Raw genomic sequence first — 14,170 nt, 5'->3', positions numbered from 1 at the left:
CACCCCGGGCGTCGGGGTTCCTGCTGGAGTCGCACCGGAGGAACGGAACGGATGTTAACTCATTGGGCTTAGAAACAACATTAAGCCCCGACGCCAGAGCACCTCCCCCTCCGCCTCAGATTACCAGCTCCCACGAGAGGAGGTGCTGTCGGAGCATGGGCAGTGCTCTCCCTCGGAGGCCACAGAGATCAGAGAGGGGAGAATGGAGACTAACTCTCGTTTTCAGGAATGTTTGGAAGAGACTGAGAGTCTAACAACTGAAGGGGTAATTTGGAACCAGAGGGAACATCAACTGGTGAGACTTCTCATTTTATTAATGCTTTTCATATTGAAAAACCCAGAGAGGTAACCCTGGACTCCCTTTGGGATCTGGTGGCAGATTTGGCAAAATCTGTGAAACCCCAACTGAGTCAGTTGGAAGAAAGACTTAAAGTTCAAGATGGGAAATTTAAAAGCTGAATTTGATGAATCTAAAAGTTCCCTAGAAAATATCCACCAGGAGTTAAAAGTTTCTAAACAGATTAGAGAAGCACTAATTAAAGATAACACCAATCTGAGAAGGAAGCTGGAATCTTTAGAAAATTCTTCTAGAAACAATAATCTCAGATTAATTAACTTTCCGAGGGTCGCAACAATATCACCAAGAGATATAGTGAAACGTTATATGATGGAAATATTGGAAATTTCCGAAGATATGTTGCCACCTCTCACGCAGGCTTATTACCTACCCATCAAAAGAGAGGAACAGCAGCGATTACAAGAAAAGGACCAGCAACCGTTAGATGTCACTGCAATATTGGAGCGTTCTGATATAGAAATGGTTATGCCAGCGACACTTTTGATTACAGTAGCCTTAGCACCAGATAAAAACTGGTTGCTCAGGCTTTTCTTCAAAAATAGACTTAAGAAATTTATGGGACTTAAAATATTGATTTTTCCAGATCTGGCTCGAGATACACAAAGAAGGAGACGTGAATTTCTTCTTTTAAAACCAGGGGTTATAGCTTTGGGGGCGACTTTTTATCTTCAACACCCTTGTAAATGTGTGATACAATATCATATGAAAAAATATGTTTTCTTTGATCCAAGCCAGCTGACAACATTCTTGTCTACAGCACCTCAGGTTTAAGGAGAAATAAGAGGATAATTGATTATTGTTAAACCTGTCTCAGCCTAAAGGGCCTATTTTCTTTTATATAACAATTTAGTTTGTTAATATTACCTTAATTTTCCGCTATGTATGCCTTGGAACCTTATTGTGGACTAGAGTTGAAGTTAAGCTATAATGATTTTCTTTGTAATAAGTTTGGGATGTAGAATGTTTATATTAGTGCTTTATTGGCTTATCTTTATTTTTCTGTACAAGTGATACTTGAATTGTAAATTGAAAACTATAAATAAAATAAAATAAAAAAATAAGACAGACTTCCTCCTGTACATTTCCTGGAGGCTCTCAGCCTGAGTAGTCATACTCATGCCCCACATAATCTCTTCCCCCCACCCTCACACAAGCATCCTGTTCCCTTACCCAGTAAGAGTAGGGTCTCATAATTCTCCTTCATCACTTCCCTATAAAGTGCCTTCTGCCCTTCATCTAAATACTCCCATTCTTCCTGAGAGAAATAGATGGCTATGTCCTCAAACGTCACTGGCACCTGAAATACAAATAAAAAATATGTATCACCTTCTATCTCATCATCAGAAAACAACCAAGCAATGGGACTCAGCAGAGAAGGGATTTATTCTCGTTTTATGGTGAATTATTGCAAACGTATTGCTATTACAGACTTGCTTTTCATTTAATTTTTCTACCTCGGAACCATGACAGAGTAAGCTTGTTCTAACATACTCAAGATCAAGGGTAGGCCAGTATGGGCATGCCTGTTTTGCCACCCCCCCTCCCCTCCCTTCCTGCATAGTAGAGGTCTACTCTATAACAGAAACTATAGAGCTTATTTTCAAAAAAGAAAGGTGTCCAAAAGACAGCATAAACCAGCATTTGGATGTCTTACTAGTCAAAACAGACTTTCTAGATGTCTTTTTATTCACTTTTTCTCCAGTGCATCCAAATCTTAAGGGGTGTGTTAGAGGTGTGTTTTGGGTGGGCTTAGGGATAATCAAACTTTTAACAAAATATCCAGGGCAGCATTTAGACATTTTAAGGATCAAAAAAAGTACCCAAACTGACTAGATGACCAACTGGAGGGATTATGGCATGACCGCCCCCCCCCTCACTCCTCCAGTGGTCACCAACCTCCTCCCACCATTCAACTATGTAAAAAAAACCAGCACTTTCCAGCCTGTCTCACAGATTCAAATGGCTCATATACATCTCAATAGCAGAGCAGAGAGGCATTCTAAGGGCACCAATTCAGTCTACTCTTATACTGGCCTTATCAAACTACCTGGCCTAGTGGTAGAGCCACTGCCTCTATGCTCAGAGGTTGTGGGATCAAATCTCTGAATTGTTCCCTGTGACCCTGGGCAAGTCAGTTAACCACTACCACTACTCTCCACTTTGAATATGTAACTATAAGAAGGATGGATGTCACACTTCAAGTTAAAACTAAACACTTTGCATTGAATTCTTTCTAGCCACCTCTACCAACTGAACCTTGGATGCCCTAACTCAGATGAAATACCTTTCCCATCACCCCCTCGACAAATTCAAAACCAAACTAAAAACTTTTTTTATTTCAAGATGCATACCAAAATTCTGGATAAGATCTTTTTTTTCTTCCAATTTTTAATTGTTCAAAACAACCTTTTCATTCTCTCCCTTCCCCTTCTCACCTCCCTTTTATTTTTATTTTGACTTCGATGTAATTTTGAATCTTCCCCTCCCCCAGTGCCTATTGTACCTACTTTGTCCATATCTTTGTCTGGTTTTATGTTCCCTTACTTTTATTTTTATTATTGCATTTTTTTTTTTAATCTCTAATTTTAGGAATTGTAAACTGTCCAGATATTTCTTTCATGGTCGGTATATCAAATTGTAAATAAACTTGGAATCCTGGGAGTTCACCTTGATAGACAGCTTCCTATGACAACTCAAGTGGACCAAGTCATATGCAAAGGCTTCTGCATGATTTGGAAACTAAGATTCATAAGAAAATTCTTTGAACTTGCACCTTTCCGATTACTAGTTCAATCGCTAGTGTTAAGAATCCTAGACTACTGCAATATGTCATATCTAGCAGGACAACGCAGGCATTTCCAGAAACTAAGTATCATCAAAAACTCCACAGTAAGACTAACCTGAAAAATTTGGGTGGGTTTTGGAGGTCTCACCATACAATATAAGCAGGTTATAGTGACATATATACCTTGGACGTTTTGTGTGACATTTACTACAGTACATCCTAGAGTGCCCCACTGCTGTGCTCAGCAGTCTGTGAACAGTTTGCTAAGAATGCTGGCTGCTTGAACGTCTGAAAAGCTTGCTTTTGTGGTTTTTCATGTAGACATCTTTATATTCGAGAATAGCCAAAAAAGATAAACATACTAAGGGCCAAAACATCTACATAAAAGTCAGTGTTCTCCCTAGAAATTTTTTGCAGCCGGGTGACATGAAAAAATAGCCAGGTGGGATGGGGGAAATTTGGTGGTGAGGAAAATTAAACGTGCGTTATTTTTATTAGTTAATTATTATTAATTATTTTCCAATGCTCAATACAACTTCCTTTTTTAAAGTCTGAGACTTAAGACAGTGTTCCAGTAGCATTTAAGCCACCCTTGAAAAAAAGTAATCAGATCCATTTATTCCGAATAACTAATGACCAGTATCAAACCTTCCGTTTCTTTCAAAACTACCATACTTGAGAGAGTGGTATTCAACCAACTTCAAACTCATGTTGAATCAGTTAATGCTTTGCATCCACGGCAATCTGGTTTTTATTTAAGACATAGCACAGAGACTGTAGTTCCTGCCTTAGGGCTCCTTATACAAAGCTGCGATAGCAATTCTGCCACAGCAAATGCACTGAAGCCCATTGGAATTGAATGGACTTTGGAGCATTTGCTAGGGGAGAATCACTACTGTGGTTTTGTTAAAGGGGCCCTTACTGAGTGAACTCCATAGTCACCCAGACCAATGTTTCTCAACTTGTTCAAGCCAAGTAACCCCTAAGTCTAACAAATACCAGCCCAAGCTCTGCCCCTGACCCCACCCTCATTATAACAGTACTAACTGTAATGCAATTTCCATTCATTTTTCATGTACATACAATATCTTATTCATAATGGTAACCACAAAATTAAAAACCCCCCACAAAGCACACTGTATGCAGAGAAAATGTTAATTACCATTTACCATATATACTCTAATATAAACCAGGATTTTTGGGCCAAAAAATTGGCCCAAAAATGGGGGTCCCGGTTTATATTCGGGTCATCCCCCAGTGACCACCCAAAACCCTCCCGGACTTCTTGCAGGCCTGCCTTAGACTGGGACAGGAGGGATCCCTCTGTCTCCTGCCCTGGCCAACACTAACAATTACCACCCTCCCTCGCATACCTGTGTGTTCCCTGGTGGTCCAGCGTATATCACGCGCTGAAATCCTCAAGAAGATTGTCAAAGTAAGCAGCCAGCAGCGTACCCAGGCTGGCACGCAGCAGCGAGCTTTTTGTGCTGCCAACCGGCCCTGCACCGCTCCTTGATAGGCTGCCGCAAGTTCTTGCAGGATTCACAGTTCTCGCAGCAGCCTATCAAAGAGCGGCTGCGTGCCGGCCTGGGTGCGCCGCTAGCTGCTTACCTTGACAATCTTCTTTAGAATTTCAGGGCAGGATATACGCTGGACCACCAGATTTCAGGGCGGGATACACGCTACACCACCAGGGTACACACAGGTACGCGAGGAAGGGAAGGAAGGAGGGCGGTAATTGCTAGTGTTGGCTGGGGCAGGAGATGGGAGGGATCCCTCCTGTCCCAGCCTACCACTAGGGTGGTTTACGTTAAGGTGAATGGTTAGCCTGCTGGCTGGGTTAGAGGGCAGTACGGGACAATCAAGCCATTGTGATGAGGTTGGCTCTTTTTAGGGGGCAGAGGGTACAGGGAAGGAAGGTGGGACAGAGTTCAGAGCCTGGCAGGGAGGGGGGTCTTGGTTCATAGCCTGGTAAGGAATGGGACTGAGTGCAGGGCAGGGAGGGAAGGGGTCTGGCAGGGAGGGGGGCTGAATGCAGAACCTTGCAGGGGAGGGTGTGATGGAGGGGACACTGGGTGCAGGTCCTGGCAAGGCTTGACACTTGAATATTAAGCCCCCGACATATATTCGAGTCAACCATTTTTCCTCCTTTTTAGGGGAAAAAATGGGGGTCTCGGCTTATATTTGGATCGACTTATATTCGAGTATATACAGTATATTTGTTTTATTTTTCAAAGAGGTCAAGGCAGATTACTTTAAAATATGCAATGTCACCTCAGTAACAACTAAAGAAAAATACACAAATATAGTGCAAAATAAAAACAGCAGATTATAAATTCTCAACACTGATATATTTTGATCACTAAATTGAAAATAAAATCATTTTTCCTACCTTTGTTGTCTGGTGATTTAATTAGTCTCTGGTTGGACTTCCTTCTGACTGTACATCCAACATTTTTTTTCTTTCTGCCTCCTGCACGGTTCCTCTCGTCTGGACCTCATTCCCTTCCCCAACCATCTCTCTCTCTGACCCTCCATGAGTCCAACTTTTCTTCCTCTCTCCTCCACCCCTATTGGCAACATGTCTCTCTCTCTCTCCCTCCTCTGTTTTGATCTTGCATCTCTCTGTTCTTCTTCAGGGTCTCTCCCCCTCTGTCTCTTCTGTCTGCGCCTCCTATAGTCCAGTATCTACTTCCTGTCTTTCCTATTTGGTCCAGGTCTCTCTCTCTCTCTCTCTCTTCTGCTTACAACCCCCCCCCCACCCCTTTCTTCCTCAGGGTCTATCCCCCTCTGTCTTTTTTGTCTGCACCTCCCATAGTCCAGCATCTGCCTCCTGTCTTTCCCCTTTGGTCCAGGCTCTCTCTCTCTGTCTTCTGCTTACAACCCCCCTCCCCATATCTAGCATTTGTCCTCCTTTCTTCCAGGTCTTTTTCTGCCTCTCTCTCTCCTTCCTTCCTCCCTCCCTGGTCCAGAATCTTTCTACCTCTCTGCAGTCTCTTTCTCTCTCTTCCCTCTATACACCCTGAAGTCCAACATCTGCCACCTCCCCTTTGCTTCAGATTTCTCTCTCTCTCTTCCTTCTGTTAACATTTCAAGTCCTGCCACCTTTGTTCCAGGTCTTTCTGTCTTTCTCACATTCTTTGTCTTCCCCCTCCCCAGGGCCTGGCATCACTCTCTCCTCAGTTCAGGGTGTTTCCTCTCTCTACCCCCCTCTATTCCAGCATTGCTTTGTCTTTTGGTTAAAGTCTGCTTTCCTGCCCCTCCTCAAGGTCCTTTTCTGTCTCTCCCCCCACAGTGTCCAGATCCAGTGTCTCTATGGCAATCCCCATCCCATTGGGGCCCTTGCAACGGGAAGGGCCTTACCTCCGCTGCTTCCCGCACCCAGCGAGAGGTCATCTTCTGCATTGTGACAGCCGCTTGTTAAGGATCAACCTTTAAAGGTAATTACGGCAGCCTGCAGAGGATTGCTGGTGTTGTAGTGAACCTAACGGGCTGTCTGCGGCCTCTGCAGCACGTTCCCTCTGCCGTGGTCCTGCCCCTCCTCTGACATAAGGGGGCAGGGTCCACGGCAGAGGGAACGTGCTGCGGAGACCACCGGCAGCCTGCTAGGTTCACTACAGCACCAGCGATCCTCTGCAGGCTGCCATAATTACCTTTTAAAGGTGAGACTAGGGGAAACATGCAGGCCTTCAGCGAATTGGGCAGCGCTGGCGTCATACCACATAGGCAAGTCAGCTGTACAGACCTCGAAGCAGGGTCCTTGGTTCTGTTACAAAGGGAGTGTGGGTAGAGATGACCTGAGAGAAGGAGATGTAACAAGAGAAAATGCGGCATGGAACTTTTTTTTCAAAATGTTAATTACTCCTGGAGAGAACCCTCACCCTCCATCAGCATTGAAGGGTGCCTACAGCAGCTGCTGGTGCTGTGGCAAAGAAGGGGGAAGGCGGTTGCCGGGTTCCATCAAAGCAGAGGTGCAGGGAAGGAGGAAAGGGGAGGGCAAGAAGAGGTGATTGCAGGCAGCATCTTGAGGTCTCTTTTCATCAAGCGAACCAGATGCTTCTTTCTCTACTCTAAAAGGCCAAACAATTTTACTAGTTTAGAATAGAATCTGCGGCGCCAAAGGGAACTGTTTCTTAGAATTTCCATTTTTATTTTGAAGAAATTGCTAAAAAAAAAAAAAACCCCCACGCTTTTTGACATTTTATTTACAAGTGTATGTAGACATTCTTCAGGCCATATGGTTTGTACATCTATCTCAAGAAGAGAGCCGTGGCTTTTAAGTTTCCTTCCTGTTTCACTCAGGGTGGAACGTCAAAACTGCGTCAGTCATTTGCACGCCAACAATGGCGTGCCCTTCTCTCGGAAGCTTTGTTAGGTCCCTGGAGGTTCAGGCAGGCAAAGAAGCAGTAGCAGCAAGCCGCGAGCTTGCTTGTGGGGGGGTTGAAGGGGGGGACAGGACATATAGCTTTCTTTCTGTCTTTGCTTGACTATGAAGCAATGAGGAAAATGGTAAGGAATAAACTTAGGAACACTTCCAAGAAATGGAGGATGGTAGAACAGGCCTGGTCTTTTTTCAAGGACATGGTGAGCGAGGCGCAAAATCTTTACATCCCCAGATTCAGAAAGGGAAGCAAAAAGAGTCGAATAAAGGACCCGATATGGATGACTAAAATAGTGAAGGAAGCGATAAGTAATAAGAAAAATTCATTCAGGAGATGGAAAAAGGACAAAACTGAAGGAAACTGGATAGAGCACAGGAAGTATCAAAAAGAATGTCACCGTGTGGTTCGAAAAGCTAAAAGAGAGTATGAAGAGAAGTTAGCCAGGGAGACTCGTAATTTCAAACCGTTCTTCAGATATGTTAAAGGGAAACAGCCAGCTAGGGAGGAGGTGGGACCGCTGAATGATGGAGTCAGGAAGGGAGTAGTGAAGGAGGAGAAAGAAGTCGCGGAAAGACTGAACATGTTCTTTTCTTCTGTATTTACAAACGAAGACACAACCAACATACCGGAACCTGAGCAATTCTTCAATGGAAATCAAGCAGAAAAATTAACATTCATGGAAGTGAGCCTTGAAGATGTGCACAGGCAGATAGATAAACTAAAAATAGACAAATCTCCAGGTCCGGACGGAATCCATCCAAGGGTTCTGAAGGAACTAAAGGAGGAGATAGCAGAACTACTGCAGCAAATATGTAATCTATCCCTGAAAACAGGCGTGATCCCGGAGGATTGGAAGACGGCCAACATCACCCCCATCTTTAAAAAGGGATCAAGAGGTGACCCGGGAAACTACAGACCAGTGAGTCTGACCTCGGTTCCCGGAAAAATGGCGGAAGCACTGATAAAAGAAAGCATCGATGATCACTTGGAAAGAAACAAACTTCTTATAACCAGCCAACATGGTTTCTGCAGGGGGAGATCGTGCCTAACCAACTTACTACACTTCTTCGAAGGAATTAACAAACAGATGGACAGAGGTGACCCCATAGACATCATATACCTTGATTTCCAAAAAGCCTTTGACAAGGTGCCCCATGAACGATTACTCCGGAAACTGAAGAACCATGGGGTGGACGGAGACGTACATAGATGGATCAGAAACTGGTTGGCAGGTAGGAAACAAAGGGTAGGGTTGAAGGGACACTACTCTGACTGGAGGAGGGTCACGAGTGGTGTTCCGCAGGGCTCGGTGCTCGTGCCGCTGTTATTTAATATATTCATAAATGATCTAGAAACAGGGACGAAGTGTGAGATAATAAAATTTGCAGATGACACCAAACTATTTAGGGAAGCTCGGACTAAAGAGGACTGAGGAATTGCAAAGGGACTTGAACAAACTAGGAGAATGGGCGACAAAATGGCAAATGAAGTTCAACGTTGAGAAATGTAAAGTATTGCATGTGGGTAGCAGAAACCCGAGGTACAACTATACGATGGGAGGGATGTCATTGAATGAGAGTACCCAAGAGAATGACTTGGGGGTAATGGTGGACAGGTCAATGAAGCCGACTGCACAGTGCGCAGCGGCCGCTAAGAGAGCGAATAGAATGCTAGGTATAATCAAGAAGGGTATTACAGCCAGGACGAAAGAAGTTATCCTGCCGCTGTATCGGGCGATGGTGCGCCCACACCTGGAATACTGTGTCCAGTTTTGGTCGCCATACCTTAAGAAGGATATGGCGTTAATCGAGAGAGTTCAGAGAAGAGCGACACGTCTGATAAAAGGGATGGAAAACCTTTCATACGCTGAGAGATTGGAGAAACTGGTCTCTTTTCCCTGGAGAAGAGGAGACTTAGAGGGGATATGATAGAGACTTATAAGATCATGAGGAGCATAGAGAGAGTAGAGAGGGACAGATTCTTCAAACTTTCAAAAAATAAAAGAACAAGAGGCCATTCGGAAAAGTTGAAAGGGGACAGATTCAATACAAATGCCAGGAAGTTCTTCTTTACCCAACGTGTGGTGGACACTTGGAATGCGCTTCCAGAGGACGTTATAGGGCAGAATACAGTACTGGGATTTAAGAGAGGATTGGACATTTTTCTGCTGGAAAAGGGAATAGAAGGGTATAAATAGAGGATTACTGCTCAGGTCCTGGACCTGTTGGGCCGCCACGTAAGCGGACTGCGGGGCAAGATGGACCTCAGGTCTGACCCAGCAGAGGCATTGCTTATGTTCTTATGTTCTTATGATGAGGTAGGGAAAGAGGCGGATGGTTGGTGATGGAATGTCCGCAGGTTTTTAAGTGTGCTGGGGGATTCCTTTCTGCTTAGTCTATCTAGTCAGAAATCGGCTGGTGAGGCGCGCGCAGCAACGAGGGTTGGGTATAGGGAAGGCAAGATGAACTCTGCTCAGCAAATTACCCATCCTCAGCCAGGCTGCAGAGGGGGTTAAAAACAAACAAAAACGTATCATAAATATTATTGAGCAAATCGCACAGAGCTCACGCAGCCAGCACCTTCTTTTAACACAATCTGGAAACTAATCTCGTTTGCTCCAGCTGAGTGTCATGTATGTAATGCGGAGGACGTGCTAAGGTTGTGTATATTTGTATATGCATGTAGGTGAGTGTTTCACATGCTATCTGAGCTGGGGGCGCCTATTAGGCAGCAGTAGGACGTGCTGCGGTAGGCAGGCGAGCAGATTTCCTCATCCCGAAAGTCTGCGTTGTGGGGAAAAAAAAGTTACTCCTGAGGGGAAGCGTGTCATTGGAGGAAGGCAGCCGGGCGGCTCACCTAAATTAGCCGGGAGAACACTGTAGTCATTAAAAAAAACAACAAACAAACAGAAAAAAGATAGACATCTTGTAGTTTTGAAAATGAACATTTTCTCTACTGGATTTCTAGACATCTTTCTAAAAATGTCCAAACTCCGTACAAAAATTAAGAATAGTGCAAAACACTGCAGTTCGCTTAATCTTCGGACTGAGGAAAAAAGATCATATTAGCCCCTACCAGTGTTCCCGCTAAGGTGCGTTGGTCTGCGCGCGCGCACAAAATATTACATCGCAGCGCAAAGTTTCTCTTCACAGCGCACACACGCGTCGCAAAGGTAAGGGGAGGTAAGGTAAGGGGACGCATTGGGGGGATTGCACTTCCCCACAATTGCCATGCTTCGGTTCCTCTTCTTCCTTCCTTCCTCCCCCCCCCCCCGCCCGCGGGACCCTGCGGCACCATCAACTCTTACTCCCTCTAATGTCGGCCCTGCAGCTCCAGACTTCCTCGCACCTTCTCCCCTCCCCCTTTGGATCGCTATTATTTTAAATGTTATAGCCGCGGAGCTGTATCCATCAGTGGAGATGTCTAACCTCGGCCTGCCCCGGAACTCTTACTGCAACAGTGACTTCCTGTTCCTGCCTAGACGGGCGGCTGCTGCAGTAAGAGTTCCGGGGCAGGCCGAGGTTAGACATCTCCACTGATGGATACAGCTCCGCGGCTATAACATTTAAAATAATAGCGATCCAAAGGGGGAGGGGAGAAGGTGCGAGGAAGTCTGGAGCTGCAGGGCCGACATTAGAGGGAGTAAGAGTTGATGGTGCCGCAGGGTCCCGCGGGGGGGGGGGGGGAGGAAGGAAGGAAGAAGAGGAACCGAAGCATGGCAATTGTGGGGAAGTGCAGAGCTGCAGGGAAGAGTGTTGCGGTACCCAGCTGGAGGGAGAAGGAAGATGAGGGAGGGAATTAAAGGAGATGCCAGGGCTTGGAGCGTAGGAGGAAGGTATGCCAGTCTAAGGGAAAAGGAAGGGGGAGATGTGAGAGCATGGAGGGGGAGCGAAAGATGGAAGAAAAGGAAAGGAGAGAGATGCCAGAGAATCAGGGAAGGGGAGATACCAGACTATGAGGAGAGGTGTGGGAGAGGGAAGGCGAGGAGAGAGATGCCAGACCAATGGGGTGAAAGGAGAGATGGAAGGGGGAGGCATACAGTTTCTGGAAGGGGCATAGAAGGAGAGAAGATGCCATATAGGGGAAGAGAGACGGCAGACAGTGAATGGAAGGAAGAGAGTTACAAGAAGATGAGGAAAGGAGAAACCACAGAAGACAAAGGTAGAAAAAAATTTCTATTTATTTATTGCTTTAGGAGACATGTGTCACTGTTTCTGTGAAGCATTGTATGCAGAGTCCAGCTTCTTGCTGGTTCAATTTAACCTTTGTCTATGTATTTTTATTTTATCCCCCCTTTTACAAAACTGTGAAGCGTTTTTAGCACCAGCCTTGGTGGTAGCAGCTCTGATGCTCAGAATTTTATGAGCATCAGAGCTGTTACCTCCGTAGCTAAAATCCACACTACAGTTTTGTAAAAGAGGGAGGGGTTAGTTTGTGATTACATATTCCTTACTAGGCGAAGGTGTTTTCTGTGTTCTGTGTGTTCGAAAGACATGGTTTTCTGTTAGGATTGACGGTGTAGGATTGATCTGTGCTGGTCTGGCTTGTTTAGTTTTACAATGGGTGTATTGATGTACTGCTCACTGCAATATGTAAGATGCTGCCTTTTCCTAGGTACTCATGTGTGACGTGTGGTTTGTTACTAAAAATCATGTTTTTCTTACAGATGGGGGGGGGGTGCCAAAAAATGATGGGCCCCGGATGTTACATATGCTAGGTACGCCACTGTATGTAAAGATACCAGAAAGCTGGCGTAGCAAAAACTTCTAAGTTTTGAGTATTTAACCCTCCCACAATCTCACGGGCACTCGTTTCAAGTTTATTGAGATTTTGATTTAAACGCAATATCAAATATTTTCAATGCGTATAACAAAAATTAATTTGGGGAAATAAATAAAACCATTTGAACCAGTGTTCCCGCTAAGCTGCGCTGGCGTGCGCTGGCGCACAAAATATTACATCGCAGCGCACACGTTTCTCGTCACAGCGCACGATCGGAAGAGGCGTACGGCAGATGGCAGGGCGGCGAGAGGAGAATCGGGCGAGTTGGCTCATAACTTGCTGGCGCCCGATATTTTTGGCTCACGGTGAAAAAAGTTTGCTCACAACACCCGCCCGCTTAGAGGGAACACTGGCCCCTACTACAAAAAATTGCACTGGTTGCCAATGGAGGCGCGAATACTATTCAAATTTGCATGTATCTGTTTCAAACAAGTCTGGGGACTAGCACCTTCCTACCCGCTAACACACTTAACACTACACAACCCCACACGAACAACAGAACAGAAACAGAAACATCTTTACATACCCAAAGATCACAGGCTGCAAATACAAATCCTTCCTGGACAGAACCTTCATGTTCCAAGCAAGCAGACAGCAATCCTAGCTGGGAAACTACATTAATAGAGCCAGACAGACCTACGGCGCATACTGAAAATCAATTAAAACCATTCTATTTGACAAATTCATCACCTAAACAAATGACCTTTTCTCACTATGATATTTCCCTTCACAAACCTGATGTAATTTCTCATGTAACTCCAATGCCTCATGTAACACTTCTCATATGCAGTTAGGGAAAAGAAGGACTCATTTAAAAAATAGAAACGCGAGAAAACAACCGAGGCTTGGAACAGTCACAAAGACGACCAGAAGAAGTGCCACAAGGCGGTGAGAGAAGCCAAAAGGGCCTATGAGGAAAGATAGCCCAAGAGGCCAAAAACTTCAAACCCTTTTTTAGATATGTTAAAGGGAAGAAACCTGCAAAGGAGACAGTGGGCCCCCTCGACGACCAAGGAAGAAAAGGATACATCAAAGAGGACAAACAGATTGCAGACAGATTAAATTCCTTCTTTGCTTCTGTCTTTACCAAGGAAGATGCCACATCAATACCCGAAACAGTGAAAGTTTTCAAGGGGGAAATAGAGGAGAGCCTCACCACAGTGAAGGTGGATCTGGACCAGATATACTATCAGACTGACAAACTAAAAAGTGACAAATCCCCTGGCCCAGATGGAATTCACCCGAGAGTATTAAAGGAAATAAAGGTGGAAATCGGAGAACTACTGCAATCCCTCGCTAACATGTCAATTAGAACCGGACGGATACCAGAAGACTGGAAGATAGCGAACGTCATCCCAATCTTCAAAAAAGGATCAAGGGGAGAACCTGGAAACTATAGACCTGTGAGTCTCACATCGGTCCCTGGGAAAATGGTTGAGGCTTTGATTAAAGACAGCATAGTACAGCATCTGGATAACCATGACCTACTGAGAGATAGTCTGCATGGCTTCAGGAAAGGGAAGTCATGCTTGACAAACTTACTTCAGTTTTTCGAGGGAGTGAACAAACAAGTCGATAGCGGAGAACCGGTGGACATAATATACTTGGACTTCCAGAAAGCGTTTGACAAAGTACCTCATGTGAGACTCCTCAAAAAACTACAAAGTCATGGAATAGAAGGGGATATACAAAGATGGATAGGAAAATGGCTGGAAAACAGAAGACAGAGAGTGGGCATAAATGGGAAGTACTCAGACTGGAAGAAAGTAACTAGCGGTGTGCCTCAGGGCTCGGTTCTTGGGCCTATCTTATTCAATATTTTTGTAAATGACCTGGAAGAAGAAACGACCAGTGTTATCAAGT

The 14,170-nt window shown here is 44.9% G+C and overlaps 1 protein-coding gene across 6 annotated transcripts in view; it reads right to left on the bottom strand.

Moving 5' to 3' along the window:
- The window catches only part of LOC117353608 (zinc finger protein 208-like), a 168,285-nt gene that overhangs the window by 111,604 nt on the left and 42,511 nt on the right, over positions 1-14,170 (bottom strand). For all 6 annotated transcript variants that reach the window (XM_033929759.1, XM_033929760.1, XM_033929758.1 and 3 more), the window contains one exon: positions 1,529-1,655. In XM_033929759.1, coding sequence (XP_033785650.1) covers positions 1,529-1,562 — 34 coding nt within the window. In that variant the 5' untranslated portion in view covers positions 1,563-1,655. The remainder of the gene's footprint in view (positions 1-1,528; positions 1,656-14,170) is intronic.

This window comes from Geotrypetes seraphini, chromosome 2, assembly GCF_902459505.1.
Source record: "Geotrypetes seraphini chromosome 2, aGeoSer1.1, whole genome shotgun sequence".
Lineage (NCBI taxonomy): Eukaryota > Metazoa > Chordata > Amphibia > Gymnophiona > Dermophiidae > Geotrypetes > Geotrypetes seraphini.
This window is presented reverse-complemented; position numbering and strand designations above follow the sequence as displayed.